The sequence below is a fragment of the Corticium candelabrum genome, chromosome 2 (genome assembly GCF_963422355.1).
Source record: "Corticium candelabrum chromosome 2, ooCorCand1.1, whole genome shotgun sequence".
Classification (NCBI taxonomy): Eukaryota; Metazoa; Porifera; class Homoscleromorpha; order Homosclerophorida; family Plakinidae; genus Corticium; species Corticium candelabrum.
In genome coordinates, this window is record NC_085086.1 from 4,492,158 (window position 1) to 4,509,222 (window position 17,065).

Genomic DNA, 17,065 nt, shown 5'->3' on the forward strand with positions numbered 1-17,065 from the left:
TTAGCGTAGGGCGGGATCTATAGGGCTAAATCCTCCCCAATATCTATAAGCGTGTCAAACAAAAGTGTCATGTTTTTCGCAGGTTATATCAACCAGTAATTATAACACGAATCTTTGTCCATCATACTGCCACAGCAATAACGGATGTTTATGCTGTGAAATTAAGAAGTAAAAATTGGCCTTGCCTTGCAGTGTGATGCCTTTTTAGGCGAGAAAATACGGTACGAATACAAACACACACACATACACACACACACACACACACACACACACACACACACACACACACACACACACTGCAACACTTGACCTGACAAGCCCTACATTTGCAGATATATAACTGTAATTGGTAACGGACACAATGTCACTATCTTTTGGCAATAGGAAGAACTACTGATAATGTTCAAAACTACTTGCAATGCTAAATTGATAAGTTTCTATCAATCATATGTCGCCCTTCTATAAATTTAATATTCTGTTAAATGCACATGATTATAACACGCTATTTTAAACTGAATAACTAGAAAACTATTAAAATCAAAACACTAATTTGAAAGTTAGATATTTGAAAGTGAGAAACAGGACTACATTAATATCGTTCTTTGCTTCTCATATCCTAATTGATATCTCATCTTATATTTCATACCATGCACTGATGATGATATAATGCAGGTTTCTGTGAGTAACCGCAGGCTATAAACGGCAACATGGCTTCATATTAGAGATAAAATCGTCTGTCGTCAACCCTGGTGCTTCTAACTGTATGCTGTGTCGCTCTCTCTGTGTCATACAAAGAATCTTATGATCCAAGCAGTGTTGGGACCAATCTCACTAACCATCTGATGGACAATATGTCGTCCGGCAGACCGTCTACATTCAATTAGGACACTTCATGAACTTCCTCATCTATGAGAGCTATATAGCTTGACGCATGCAGTTTGTACACTACAGTTATGTTTGCCACAGTCTTCTACACAAGGTCAGTGGGTCTTTTGGGGTCAGTGGATGATTCGGACTTTAAATTTCTATATTTTAATTTTCATGTATTTATTTTTCAATTTTCAATTTTTAGAACATTTCTAATTTTTTTTTAATTTTTAATTTCAAATTTTTTACATGCATTTTTATTTAAAAATTTTGCATTTATTAAATTAACTTTTAATTTTTAATTTTTAATTTTTAATTTTTTATAATATTTTTTTGTAAAATCGTTTTTCATCTTTTTTATGTTTAATTCTTGTGATCTTTAGATTTATCTTTTTAAGGGTAACTGCAAGGCAAAAATCAAAAATTCTTTTATGATGGAAATCGATAGTTCTAGTTGCATACATGACAGGGAAAATAATTTTAGATTTTTAAGGTAAGTCTTCGCTGTGATATAGCAGGTGAAAGCTGCGTCCGGTTATTCAAGTTCCGGTAAAGGGCGTGGTGTTGTGTTGACGTCACTGGAGGGAGACCTCATGCTAGAATGTATTGTAAACAACGAATCTGTGGAGAAATAATGGGTCGTTACTGCGTAGCTGCAGGCTGCACCAACTCGAACAAATCAGGCGCAAACGTATTTCGATTTCCAAAAGATCCTCAACTACGAAAAGAGTGGGAATCGCAAATACACGGAGGACAAGAGACGGCTGGGGTGATCCTGCTGAGTTTACAGTAATCTGTACTAGCGACTTTGAGCCAGAATGCTTTGAAGTACAGCCAGATCTATTTAAGAGCGTTGGCTGTAAAAAAGCAAAATTCAGATCCGGAGCTGTTCCCACCATTTTCTAGCGACCGAGGTTTGCCTCCACACTTCAGGATTGCAGCACTCTGGAACCACCGCAAAAGAAAAAAAGTGCCGCATTTGAGAAACGAGAGAAATTGAGGGTAAGGAAGAATCTTGTGCAGAAGTAAAGTACCGTAGCTACGTGGCTGAGAGGTCAGACTCTTTGTGCACGTGCCTAGACTTGCGTACGTAGTCATGTGTGAAGGCAATTCTAGACATAGTAATGTATGTAGTGCGTATATGTGTATCTAGCTATAACATTATAGCACTGTACCAGTAGCGGTATGAGTCAAAATATTATTATTTTTTATTATTATTATAATTATTATATATACAGTACTAGACGTACAGTAAAACTTGTGTCAACGCTGGTCAACGAAATTTAACACATGAACGTCAACTTATTTGTTCTCTTTCTCACAGCGTTAGTTTTGCATGACCAACTCATCAGTACACTCTGCCATTATTCTCGTTCACTCAATTCTCCACAGCTAAGTTATGACGTACACACCAATTGACATTTTAATTCTTAGAACGTTTTACTTGTTCAATTCACCAGTGCACTATATATAACTAAACACGAGCACGCATGATCTATACCACTAGTGAATTCTTGCCCACGTACCATTCTGTTAAGTAGTGACGGCAAGCAACGCTAGCAGTGTTAAAAAGAAGCTTACATGTGAGCTGTTCCTAGATGTTTCAGTTGTTGGAAGATGCTTTACATGCGTATGATACGCTACCGGTAGAGATTTGTGATTCAGAAGACGCAAGTCATCATGATCACGAAGACTATTTAGAATACCAGCAGTGTTCTGCAGCAGACGAGGTTACTAGAACCAATCCAGCTAACCAGACGGAAACAGCAGCACTCAGAGTTTGCTATGTATAACTAATGTACCAACTCATACAATTTTTGGATAGAGGAACAGGAGTGTCCAGGTTCAGATGCGCCCTCTAGTAAAGTCTAAGGGCACGTTCTTATCTTGAGGGTACATCTGATAAATTTGAATTACTATTGCGGACTCTAGGAATACAAACCAAGCATGCTAAAACTTATCGAGACTGTGGTGTGCAATGCTCTCTTATCTATGCTCCACCTCGGGATATTTTAGCCAAGACCAACACTGAATCAGGCGGTACTGTCAGGGCAAATGAATGATGACGTTCATGATGATGTAACAGAGGATGATATGAGAACAGACTATAACGATCATAGTGATGCCAGAACAGATGAAGAAGTTAGAACTGATGATGATGTCATATCCCAGTCATATGAGGGCAAGTCAGACTTTGAAAGGTAATTTGAAGTTAAATAAAATTTGAAGACTTTTAATGGTCTGTTATGCAAGCCATAGTAGGGTCATGCTCTTTGATTTTCGAGACAACCTCAAATATGTGTTGACAACATACGCACTCCACACGAGTGGATATCATCTCACAATGACCGCAGCTGCACCTGTGATGGTTGTGAACTTACCCGGATGTGCATCGGTTACGTTGCGATTTCTACTTCTACTTACCATTGTGACGGGCTATCGGGTGGCCTGTTCTCTTGCTCTTCCGCTTCCAAGGCAGACGATTCTTCAGCTGCAGAGCCACTGTCGCTGACCTCGAACATATACGGTTCAATGGCTCCCAGCAGATCTTCCTCATCTTGCAATTCATAGCTTGAAGAACCTCCGGACGGCTCTTCGGAAGAAGAACTGTCGCTTTCATCACCTCTAACACGATGGTGTTGCCTTAGGTCTAAAGGAGTAGCCATTTTCTACGCTCCGCTGACTACACACTTACGTTCACGCGTCTCCCTCCAGTGACGTCAACACGATACCGCGCCCTTTACCACTTTGGCAGCTCTTGGCAACTCCGCTCTGACACACTACGTTGTGCCAGTAAATAGCCCGGTACCTAGCTGTGTAGGTACGTGCATTGTACACAACACGCTACCTTTACCGTAGATGAACCGGTTGGAGGGGAAATTTTTATATTAGATAGGCTCCCACTAGCTAGCGGATCGCTAAGTTGGCAACTGTTGTGACGAAGTAAACGGAACGACGTTTGTTGTCTAGGCAAAATCTAGACACAATTAAAACATCGAAACCGTCAACCTACTACAATAAATTAAGTAGTAGACTGCGCGCTTTCACAGCACACTCTAGCTGTAGTACACTGTACCGATATCGTATACAAGGGTGGGCGTGGTACTTTATAGCAGGTCACATTTCTCATTTGCATGACGTCGCACAAACTCACCAAATAAACAGACATACACGTCTATCGTCAATGCCTTCTGAACTTTAGTTGAAGTCAATTCAACTAAACTCTATTTGCTCAACTCAACTCAATTAATTGACTAAACCAACTAACGTAGAACAGTGTGCGGCTACAACAGAAGGAACATGGTCATAGCTAGTCAGCTACAGCTAGAGCTAGTTACTAAGTAGACTACTATGTCAATGCTAGGTATAGCTACAAGACTCAATAATGCTAGACAATGATTGATCGAGTTCTACCGTGTCACTCGATGATCTCTGGGCTGTTCTTATCGGCGCGTACGTTCACATCTGCAGTCAAGCTGCGTGACGAGGAGGCAACGGCACATTGGGTTGTGGCAGATGCAAACACGATTGGTAGTTCCGTGTCCGACAAGCTGTCGTCGTGAGCTACGTCGCTTCCAAGTTCATTTCGAATTACGTTTCTGAGCTCTTTCATGTCATGGAAACCGCGAAGAGACAGCGGACGTTTGTCGTCTGACCCTGTAGCGTTGCAGAGTGGGCAACGCCCGCATTGAGAAGTGCAACGTTCGCAGCCGAGCCTTTGTCGGCAGCAAATAGACACTGTTATTGGACTTCTGCTGAACAGATGGCAAATCTTGAATCGCATCATTCTTGCTGCTATTGTCGCTGCTTTCGATTTAATGCGTCGTTTCGATGGCAACCAATGGCGAGTCACTTGCTCCATCTTGCCTTCGATGTTTCTCAAGTCGCTCGTGTACCGGTTCGAAGCTGGAGTCTAGGCTGCCGAGATGAGTTAGCGCGTCTTCTACTTCGCCGTCGATCTTGAAAAGGATATCCATATCCGGAGATGAGGCATGAGTGCTCGAGCTCAAAGTTTGGAGCTGGCCGTAACCAAAGGTTGTTGACTAGGCGGTTGCCGATGAAGCTCGTTTTCTTTTGATCGGTGCCGTCTCTCGTATAGAATCGAGGTAGCACTTCAGTGAGTCATAGTCTGACTGGAGTACCGCACAGATTCTTCGAGACGGTACCTTCCAAAAGTCAACGTGTTCATGCATCCGAAGCAACTAGGTTAATTAGTTAAAGCGTAAACGTATATACATACCAGCTAGAGTGCATGCATGCTTGCTAGTACATTTGAACATGCAAGGCTTTATGGTGATCGACATGTTCATGCACAGACAAATTAAAGAAGACCACGCTGCTTGCTGCAGAGACTTCTGTATAAACACCTCGTCATGCATACTAATCTGAATGCATAGATGTAACTTATATCCTATTTCTTGTTTCGTCCTCATCTGCGAACGGTACGCAGCGGTTGTTCACTAGGATAATTTGGTCGTCACACGGAAAAACACCTTGAGCTTCGAAGTGACTATGAAGTAAGTCAGTAATAAGTAGAAAGCTGACGTCACTTTCGGCAAAGCGAACGTACTTCGGCTAGCTGCAGCTTGTTTCGAACGACTTCCATAGACGACATGTCAACACTCCTCTTGATTTCTCTGACTGAAGATTGCAACCGCGCTTTCTTGCTGCTCGCCTCTACCAATTTAAACGCAGACCAAGAGGAAGACGGCGCCGGCGTCCATGAAGTTCGGGTGCTGAAGCTGTTGCGGTCCTAGCAGTACGGCGACTTGCTTCACTGGTTACACCTACAACTGGCTGCAGCTGTAGGCGACGACTGTGCGAAAACGACGAAACATCGGACACATTCGACTCTTCCAAGAACGGGTCGCCGTAGATTTGATAGCGATGACAAGCCGAGAGTCCGTCGAATCGACCTCCAGCCTATGGAAATATTGCCGCCTCGTTTTCATCCTCTCTTTTCAGGTAAATGACTTACAAACTGATACGTAACACTGAATTTTGTCGATCACCTTAATTAATTAGTTAACATTGTATAATTTTTTAACACCTAAAGTTGTTCGCGTCGTGTAAAACTTGACTTGCCTTGAAAAGTCAAGACAATCTCAAACTGCTCACGTCCGACCATTCATTGGCAGCTCTTGCGTTCCATAAAAGATGGTCACCATGTCAAATGGTCCACTTAACCGTCGTTGTCTGTCCATCGTCTCCAAACGCACACTGAAATGATTTTACTAACGATTGCCGACTACTAACCGATACGACCTCCTTTAATTAATAGAGACGAGGCGGTGTGACCACGCCCAGCAAACACTTCACAATATTAGTCAAAAACAATATGGTAGATGTAAGTTGAGGTGACCTAACGTAGACGACGCTTACAAAACAACTGTAGTGGAGGCTGCGAAAGCCTATCCAAGAATGTCTTGCAGTGTGAGAGCAGTCGACCCGTTCAATTACTACTGAGCGGTGGTTCAGACTCTTCTAGCTAGAGCTGCAATGCGATTTGTTTTGACGTTTATTGTTAGCCACGCATGGGGTTAGCCAACTCTTCTCACAAACAACCAAATTACAGGCCATGAAAGCTTCTAAGCAAAACGTTTAGCACTAGGTGGGGTGAGAACAGACGGTCACGCCTTTCCCTGCTCTCGCCAACACACTAGCTACTATAGTGTATCGATAAATAACTCTCTGAACATCAAACGAAATAGGCTTTCTAAATGTACAAGAGCAATTTGCAAGTCTTAGACATCACCACCTTTGCTAGATCTCAGACGTGATCATTGCGGGAATTCCTAGGGAAGATACGCCCTCAACTTGCACAACTAGATATTGCAGGCGTGGCCTGTTTATTGAAGCGTGATTCCTTGTGATGAGGGAGTACTGCTGGGTGACAAACTATTCGAAGTATATTGACGTGCTCCCTACGTAAGCAATACGCTTGCCACACGTGACCCACATACGGGCCAGTGGTCCCGTAAGCGGCAAACATGACCCTTGCAGTCGTATCCGTATATACATTAATTAGAGTTCCGGATCATCTCTCAGATATCGACAATTGTAAGCCTTCCGCTCGGTTCGATCTCCATTTGTTCTGTTGCTGTATCGCTTGCTCTAGTGTTCGATTTCTTGGCGAATAAACGTCGGTAACTATTTTACCATTTAATATTTATTTTGTCCGTTGTACGTTCCAATAACGTAGTGTTTTCGTCTACCTGTGGTATTTATAATAGTTCTCGGACGACTTTTCCCATGCTGGAAGACTAACGTACGGTATCAAACAACCGGTTGGCTCGATTGAGAAGTACACGTCTCTTCTTCCTTCGAATGTATCTCAAAGGGTTTCCTGTGTACTTGGAAACACGTCGTGTGATATCTGAATGTTGTGTATGTTAGTGAATGCTTTTTACTACCTACCTCATTGTTGTTGGCTTGTTTCTTTCCTTGAATGTAAGCACTTGTAGTTAGTGATCTGAAGAGTCTCTATAGCGAACGAGGGACTAAGATTGGCTCAGTGATCTTACCACAACTGCAACATGGATTGTAATCCAAACTCTCCTATTTTTATAGTTTTTCCAAACCATTTTGGCTATTATTTAAATAAACCTCATTAGAATAAACTGTTTAATTAATGAAATGAATTTGTTAATAGCTCATAGAAAAATCTCAACCATAATAAAATTTATGTACAACAAACAATTTATTGGCACCTAACAGGGTGCCCTAACTGCAGTCCAAAGAAACCATGTTAAAATATATTGCCAATTATATATAGAAAAAAGCTTGAAAGTGTAGTCCATAAAGATTTGTAGTATAAATTTAATTGTAAGTTTAGATTCAGCCATGTAAAAATGTATGGCAATTTGATACAAATAATGTATATATGCTCGTGTTTCTGTTGCATTTGCATTTAGTAGTACATTGAGATACCCTAGAGTACAGTTTTGCTAGCACTTGGAAACCCCGCTATAGAGTCTATCAAATATGTCCTTGCTGTGTTAGTGCTAATGTTATCTGTAATGTGTCTTTTAGTCGTCTTTATGCGTGTGTCGTTTATTAGAAGGGAGAAGAATGGAGGATTGAGCTATACACAGTAAAAAGTAGCTGCCGTGTGTAGTTCGGCCCAAGGTGCGTCCATTCCTGTGGATGCCACCAAAACATGACTGCTTGTGGTGAAATCTACACAGGGTCGGCCTAAGTGTCCTCAGTTTGTGAAAAGCAAGACTTATGGAGTCGCAGTCAATCTACTGTTGTCTTCGGCTGATCTAATTGAGCTAAGAGTAATTAGAAGTTTGTACGTGTAAGAAGCAGCAGTTTGTCCTAGCTAGTAACCAACATCGGGACTTAATCTACGAGACGTTTAAATCAGACGTTAGTTTGTTACAGGTGTTGCTAGTACATGACTGTAATTTACTATACCTTACCTTATTATTAGAGTTTGTGTGAGTACTGTTAACTTGCTTGTTTGGATAAGTTTAACACTCTAAAGGTATTGATTTGAAGAACTATCTTGCTTGGGTCTAATTGCACAGGTTTTAAGAATTCAATTCTTCCAATTAACTGCCAATTGCTTAGAAATAGAGTTTTCTTCAAAAATTTTGAACATGAAGTTTTGTACCAGAGCCTCTCACGCTAGTCATGTCCTGCCACCCTACACGTGTTAGGGTGACTTATGAATAAATTGGTCACGACAATTGGAAGAGATCCATAGCAAAAGATCAGTGAATAGTATCAGTCGCGTGGTTGACCCATATCAGATAAAAATAGACTCGTTGTAACATCCACGTACATTGTTCGTTGATATATACGTGGGAACCTAATTTTGTGAAGCACCAAGCAATCTAGAGCACGCGTGATTGGTTGTGGTAGCCACAAAGAATTTAAAGTTTGTTTGTTTATTATGTTAAAAATAAACTGCTTTTTAATTAATATAGATAATAAGATCATATCTCTATGCTGCCACAGCATGAATGCAAATTTTGGATGAAACAGTGGAATACTTATATGGGTCAACTATAGTCTACGCAGATTATGTCCTGTAGTGTCTTAGGCCATTATGGCGAAAATATAGTTCGAAACAGTTCATCTGTTCAATACTCAATTATCGAGTTTCCTCCAATCGTTTATTGCCCACAGACTACTAAAGACATACGCGATATTTTCTGAAAAATCCTAGATTTACAAATGCAGTTGGGAAATCTTAGTCATCGTTAAACGTTTATAAGATTTCAACTATATTAACTTAAGTAAGAAAGTACTTTAAGGAGGTGTATAAGAACAATGCCTAATGTGTCAAGTATATTTGGTAGAATTTATTTATTCACATATTGGGACGCTTGCAATATTGTACACTATATAATTCGTTGCCAACAAACACTTTGATATACTACTTCTTGAAGAAAATTGAGAAGTGCCCGTAATTTCATACTATTCAATGAAAGTTATCTTTATCCAATCCTTTGTTACTATTAAGACCACTGACCTTAGCAAAAAGCTACTTTTTCTTTTAGCATACTGTTGATTCTGCCACATAAAAGTTTTGTGGCACTTTAAGTTGCCATTTCTTCCCGGATTTCCCATTGATCTTGACCCCTACTTTGTACATGACTTTTTTCTGAAAGTCGGGACATCGGCAAGTTTCGTGCTGAGTTTGTTTGGTGACAGCAAGTGAAGCAACCTTTCCCGACTTTAGCTTGTGTGCTATTGCCTTGTTGGCATGGCAGACCTTTTTGACTTTAGCTTTGTATGATACGTGCCCATCCTTTTCTTGGGCTAAAGAAATTATTTGCACTAAAACAACTACAATACAAGTAGAGTTAACTCTGTTAATTAATGAAGTTCAATCGTAATTTGTTGTTACCAGCATGTTGCTTCTTATTAGCATCTTGACGCGTTTGAGTAGAATCACAGCTGCAAGCTAGTGTATAAACCAGATATTAATAATATATTTTAAAGGTTTTTGTATCTAAATTGTAGCAATTTTACTTTGCAAAACCACAGGCTACCTTTATCGATAAAGTATATTTTATCAATGGCATATGTTTGGCACAATCATTAATTAATTAATAAAATGTATTATACATTTTCTACAAGCAGAATTACCCTTAATTGTTCACTTGGGCACAAGCCTTGTTAATAATGAATTAATGTGTAGCCAAAACAAAAATATATTTATACCAGTTTTCACAAGTTGAATGTCATTAAGGTGGCAGTACCGAAGAATCGGCTTTCCCTTCCATGTGCAAATCCATTACTAGACGTGGCGAGCCATTGTTCTCTAGGGTAGCATACGTTATGTTAGAATCAGTCCTGTGGCACCTTATCAAGATTAATTATTATTAACCTTATGTGACTCATGCGTCAACATCAGTACCAGATCTACATTACGCTTCAAACGTACATACTATATAATACCCATGCATGGAGAGCCGCTTGTTCTCATATATACTTACGTTCACATGATGGTTCCTTTCCACTCCACAGCCCATTTGGCAAACAAACTCTAGAACTGTCTCCGTTTTTCAATCGATATCCTGTCTTGCAAGAGTAAGTCGAGATAACTATAGTATGTACAGTTCGAGTGGTAACGTTGCCGTTAGTTGGTGAAGCAAGTGAATCGCATTTGCTGCCTGCAGAAGTTCTGTTACATGTGAAGGTTTAAAGTAAGTATAATGTACAGTACCTTGACATACTGGAGGATTGCCCGACCATGTGCCATTCGATTGACATAATCTTGTTTTGTCTCCAACAATGCGGTATCCTCTATTACATTCGTACACGGCAATAGAGTCAACCAGTCTACGAGTGCTAAGAATACTGCCATCTTTGATAGTATAATTAGAGATATCCGGGCATTGTATTTCTGCAAATAGAGAAGATTAGAAAGTCTTTATTTTTCGTGTTGCTAAAAAGTACTTCTGTGACTACACCTTAAGTTTGTAAAATACTTACCAGTGCAAGTTTGTTCAGTTCCTGACCATTTCCTGTTTTCTTGGCATCTTCTTGTTTTCTGTTTGTCGTCTGATAACTCATAACCTTGATCACAATGATACGTCACTGTACTGTTAACGTCATGCACTCCATTATTGTCACTAAATTCAAGGTATCCATTTGTGAGGTGAGGAGGTTTACAAAACCCTAAATGAAAGATGTAGAACATTAACCAATCATCAAGATCAGTATGTTGGTACATTATCAACTAAATATACCAAGAAAATATTAAATTAGAAAAACAAAAGTGCCGAGAGTGCATTTCCCTCTTTGAGTAGTCAACTGGAATTACTTTACTAGGCTACCAACGTAACAGAAGGAGACCATGCATTTCTCTGTTTTTTAGTTAGTGTAATGGCTGCAGATATTGTTAGTGATTTTTATATGTAACATGAACTTAAAACAAACCTTAGTAAAGTTACTGCAAAATTCAGTTCTTTGTGAAGGCATTACAACCAATGTTTTTAAATTCTAGGATTAGTTAGCCATTAATGATTGTTGAAAGTGATGCTGCTTATAATAATCTTAATTAAATCATACCTTTTTTCCGTAAAGTAAATTGCTAATCCTGTTGTCATATGCAATCAACATTAGCGTGCGTTCTTAACGCGACCTCATGGCTTTGCCTAATGCAAATTCATGCAAAATATAGTCTTCCCGAAAGCAACACGAAAAACACAGTATATTATCTTTCTTTAATTAAGCCTTATGTAATTCGATGAGTTAGAAACAGATCTAGTAAAAATTATGATTGTGCTACGTACCAAAGCGGCATCCTCCTACTGCTGCAACGGTGACATCATGCCTTCCCTCAGAGCAGGTTGACACTTTCATCAAACATTTGTTATCGTAGGCTTTCCCGTTTGAGCCACAAACCTGATCGAAATCCGACGGGCATTGAGATGCATTCATACACCGACATTCACCTTTTTTCGTGGCGCTGTTGTAGTGGCACTCTTGAGATGGCTGGCACCTGACAACTGCGCATACGTCTAATAACAATAAGTTATGTTAATTGAGATCAGACAATGTCATGCAGATTATGTCAAACTTGTATGCACAAGTCAACTTATTTTGTTGTTGTCTGTCCGCATGCCATAGTATTCTTATTGAAAACAGTTTGTTCGCAAGTTTTGTACATAGTTTAATTGGTAAATAGCCTAGCGTGTACAATGTCATAATATACAAGTGGCGCAGCTCTAAAGGGGCTATTGATAGGCACCGATCCTCCAAAAATATAGAGAGTGACACACTTAATTGTTGGCCCAACCCATTAACCTACATGTCAATAAAAAACTTAAATTTCTGTTTATAGCTTCTTGTTTGCAAACTGACATTGACCTCAGCTATTAGCTTGTATAATACAGTCCATTAATATTGATTGTTCTCTTAGGATATATCCCTACGGCACTGATGATGGTATGAACGGGAGCTATCTAGCGTAAGACTAATGATGTGACCGCCCACGCTGTTAAAAACGTCATGAATGCGTTCACTAATGTAGTAAATATGTCAAATACATGCAATTCAAATCTCACACTCGTAAAACATCTCTTAAGCCTGTCACCTAAAATTGTCAATACTACTGATACTGTATTGGCAACATGATTTGTACTCACGTTGACAAATCGGTTCTTCTCCGTCCCATTGTCCTGAAGCGCCGCATTTTCTAACTTCAGCACCCTTTATCTTGAACTCCGTGTTACAGAAATATGTGACTTCTCTACCGTATTCATCTGCTTTAGTTCGTCCTTGTATTACAAAGCCATTTCTAGGATTTTGTAAAGAACCGCACGTTTTTTCTAAAGAATGACAATTTATCTTATTTACGCTAACGACAAAACAGTCATCACATTACTAACTGGCACACTCCAGTGATTGGTTCGTCCACGTTTCGTCGAATTGGCAACGTCTCTGGAAGTGACCTTTCACTGCTTTGTAGCCAGACGGACAACTGTATGTCGAAATGTTCATGTAATGATTTCCGGTGTAGTTCAAATATCCGTTTAATCTTCTATTTTGAACCAATGGTGGACACGTTATCTCTACACATGCACAAGATTAAGAATAAAAGACAGTCAACAAAGCTAACGTTAATACTTTTGCATATTGGAAGAGACTTGCTCCATTTTGCAACATTTTGGGCGACGTTACACGTCGCAAGTTTTTCCCGATCAAGAGAATCAGGAAACTTGTAGCCGGAGTTGCATTCACACGTTCTTTTGCCGTCCATATAACTGTGCGTAAATTTACAAAAGCCGTTTTCAACATTAATAGATTTTCCGCAATCTCCTCCTAAAATATTGATTCCGATTGCAGATACAAATGATAGGACAATTAAGGTCTGCTATTTGCACTCTTACGTGTGCACTTGGGTGCCACTCCTGACCACGTGAGCGGTCCAGTACATTTCCTAATGTTGGACTTAGCCTTGTACACGTATCCCTGAAAACATCTGCATTCCACAAGAGTACCGACGTCAAACTGGTTGTCATTTGCACCACGTTTCAAAACAACGATGACACCATTATCAAGAATAGACGGCTTCCTGCAGAATGCTGTAAAATACAAGCAAATAAACTTATCACTTTGTCAGAGATTGTGCATTCCATGCTTTATAGTTACTTGAGTAATAGTAATATGTAATGTAAGTTTCAAAATGCACAGACATGTGCCAGTTTTGGTATTTATTTTTGGGATTTGCATTTGTTTTCCATAAATTATTGATGACAAATTACAAAAATTTGCCGAAAGTAGTAAAATTTTAGTAGTGCACCTAAAACTGTTCATTCCTATCACACGATTGTCACGTAGTAGTAACTCCCAACTAACTATACTGCTTTGTAGAATAGTATTCCGAGAGAATAAATTACACAAATTACATCAGTCCCTTGCTTCAATGCAAGGGAGGATTCAGAGGGAATTCGGGTGGTTTCACAAACCAGAACTCACAAGACAAGTTCAAGTCTCCTATAACTGTATAAACTATAACAATTTGATAAGTTCTCACATGGATGTAAATTTATACAATTCGACTGTATTTCAATTTTGAACAGAAGTTAGTTAAAATAATTAGGTTTTACTTAAATAGTGCAGATACTAGATGTTATATGGTCATTTTGTAAACCAAGAGAACCACAATTTCAAATTGCTGCATCTGTCCTTGAAATGTATCATGTTTACTTACGGATGCATTTTGGTGCCTTCTTGTCCCACTCTTTTGTATGGAGACATTTGGCTGTCTTAGCACCGTCAATGTAATAGCCGTCGTTGCAACCGAATCCTATAATAGACTCGTAGGTGGTGGTCTGTCCGGTATAGTAGCCGTTCCCCGAAACAGTAGGTGCTCCGCAGTTGACACCTACAATAAATGTTGCAAGAAGTATTGTTTTGACAACATTTTTGTAAAATACTTACGAGAACATGTTGGTGCCATTCCTGACCACTTTCTGTTTTCTTGGCATCTTCTTGTTTTCCATTTGTCATCAGATAACTCAAAACCTTGATCACAATGGTACGTCACTGTACTCTTAACATCATGCTCTCCATTATTGTCGCTAAATTCAAGGTATCCATTCGTGAGTTGAGGAGGCTCACAAAACGCTAAATGAAAAAGTAAGACGTTAGCCAATCATCAAGTCTAGGGTTACATAGCAACAAGATATTAAAACTATCAAGTTCAGGTTAAATATTAAAACTATTGAAGTTCAGGTTACTGCTCATAAAGATTTTACAGATTATCTATCAAAAGTCTTGTAAATGTCTTCAAAGCACAGGTACTAGATGTTATATGGTCATTTCGTAAACCAAGAGAACCACAATTTCAAATTGCTGCATCTGTCCTTGAAATGTATCATGTTTACTTACGGATGCATTTTGGTGCCTTCTTGTCCCACTCTTTTGTATGGAGACATTTGGCTTTCTTAGCACCGTCAATGTAATAGCTGTCGTTGCAACCGAATCCTATAATAGACTCGTAGGTGGTGGTCTGTCCGGTATAGTAGCCGTTCCCCGAAACAGTAGGTGCTCCGCAGTTGACACCTACAATAAATGTTGCAAGAAGTATTGTTTTGACAACATTTTTGTAAAATACTTACGAGAACATGTTGGTGCCGTTCCTGACCACTTTCTGTTTTCTTGGCATCTTCTTGTTTTCCATTTGTCATCAGATAACTCAAAACCTTGATCACAACGGTACGTCACTGTACTCTTAACATCATGCTCTCCATTATTGTCGCTAAATTCAAGGTATCCATTCGTGAGTTGAGGAGGCTCACAAAACGCTAAATGAACATATACATACGATTGGCCACTCATCAAGACCATAGAGTCATATACCTTGCATTGGCAAAAAGAAAAATTAAAATTATCAAGTATTATGTTTCCTTGATATACTCATAATATTTTACATGTGTAAAAAGAACAGCGTTGATGCTGTTGATGCATGACCACTGTCTGATTTTCTCTTTTGCCCATGTGGTAACTCATAAATAAGCGTTATCACATAGGTCACCGTACTGTAACATGCTTCATGATGTCCCTCGTTATCATATTGAACGGGTTTCCGTTATTGATGTTTAAAGAGGTTCACAAAAGGCTAGCGACAGATAAATATATTCGATAAATATATTCTAATGTGATAACAATAAATGTGCATCAATGTGCTTGGTATCTATAGCGTCCGTAAAAGCATCCATGGTATTGTAAACTGACTGCTCTATATGTTCTGGACTCAAATTGTTGACTGGTGTTGTTAGTCTTACGTTACATCACAATAATTCGTTACAAATTCAATGCACAAACTTATTTGAAATTTATAATTCAATAAGTGCCTTCTGTTGCCTCAAGTAGGTATACCCACTGCATAATTTCTTGTGTTTTGTGTGTAGCCTGACTTTAGTCCAAAATTTTGATAACGTTGCTGCAAATTCAGCTCTGTTGAAGGTCAATTTGAATTTCCTATCAGGTCTTCAGAAATCACTTAATTAGCCGTTCAAGTCTTAATTACGTGTTCACTAATCACATCAATCTTCATAGGCATAAACCAAATTCTTTAACATCAAGCTATCACATTTAAGTTAAATTAATGTAACTGCGCAACCTATCACAATATTATTTTAAACTTGCAAATTCATCAAGAGGTATAACTAATCTAGAGCATATAATACCAAAATGTAAATTATGCACAAAACAACGTAATTGGGACTTCATGCTAAGTTGATCGCTTACGTATGCATGAAGGTAAAGATGCGTTCCAAGTTCCGTTCGCCTGGCATTGTGCATACTCTGAGCCATTCAGGTAGAATCCGCTGGAACACGTAAACCTTAATCTACCCTGATAAGAGAACTTTTCGTCTAGAATGGTATAGTTCCGTTTAGAGGAGGAAATTGGAGGAAGACATGTGACAGCTAGAAAAGTATGAGCGTTAATTGAGCAAGAAATTAACCATAACTTTGTGTGATTAGTATGTACCAACCATGACATGAAGGAGATTCCAATGACCATGACCCGTTAGACCGACAGGTAATGTACTTTCCTGAATTATTTGCAAGTAGGTATCCTGTTTCACAGCCGTATTTCAATGTTGTGTTCAACGGAAATTCAGTAATGTCAGGTGAAATGTTGGTGATTCGTCCAGGATGAGGAATTACAGGTCTTTCACAGTAAACTGTAGTCAAAAATAAAATAAAGTAATTTTTGCAAACGCAGGCCACGTGCACACGCGCTAGAGTAATGCTAAATGTCTTACGTTCACACTTCAAATTCTTTGTTATATTCCACGTCCTGTTACTCTGGCATATGATGACTCTAGGACCCTCCAAATGATAGCCCTTTTTGCATGTGTATTCAACTGTGTTTCCGTAAGAAAACACTTTTCCAGAATAATTTCCGTTATTCACGGTAGGAGGTAATCCACAACTCACCGCTAAATACGCAAACATGATAAAACAAAGATTTGTTGATTAATATATTAATAACTATACAATATTCGAATTGCCTTACCCTGACATATTGGAGGATCTCCCGTCAAACTTCCATGATCACATTCTCGAGTTTTGTTTCCAATAAGATGGTAGCCTTTGTTGCAAGAGTATGCTACGTTTATTATTTCTCCAGATTCATCAGTAGACGCCAAAGCATTCCCGTTCTTTGGATTGTCATCTTTATTGCAACCAGCTACAAGATAATACGAAACCATAGCATAAA

The 17,065-nt window shown here is 39.2% G+C and overlaps 1 protein-coding gene and 1 long non-coding RNA gene across 2 annotated transcripts; both read right to left on the reverse strand.

Annotated features, from left to right (window-relative positions):
- Positions 1-9,225: 9,225 nt before the first annotated feature.
- LOC134176330 (sushi, von Willebrand factor type A, EGF and pentraxin domain-containing protein 1-like) lies at positions 9,226-14,293 on the reverse strand. Its single transcript, XM_062643001.1, has 12 exons — positions 14,275-14,293; positions 14,045-14,218; positions 13,221-13,415; positions 12,958-13,152; positions 12,720-12,902; positions 12,477-12,659; positions 11,622-11,849; positions 10,819-11,004; positions 10,550-10,729; positions 10,320-10,496; positions 9,728-9,784; positions 9,226-9,666 (listed from the first exon to the last, which is right to left on the reverse strand). The coding sequence occupies exons 1-12, from the start codon at positions 14,291-14,293 to the stop codon at positions 9,374-9,376; spliced, it is 2,070 nt and encodes a 689-aa protein (XP_062498985.1). The 3' UTR covers positions 9,226-9,373.
- Positions 14,294-14,298: 5 nt separating this feature from the next.
- LOC134198421 (uncharacterized) lies at positions 14,299-15,052 on the reverse strand. Its single transcript, XR_009972838.1, has 3 exons — positions 14,955-15,052; positions 14,725-14,898; positions 14,299-14,460 (listed from the first exon to the last, which is right to left on the reverse strand). It is a non-coding gene; the product is annotated as an uncharacterized LOC134198421 (long non-coding RNA).
- Between the last annotated feature and the right edge of the window lie 2,013 nt (positions 15,053-17,065).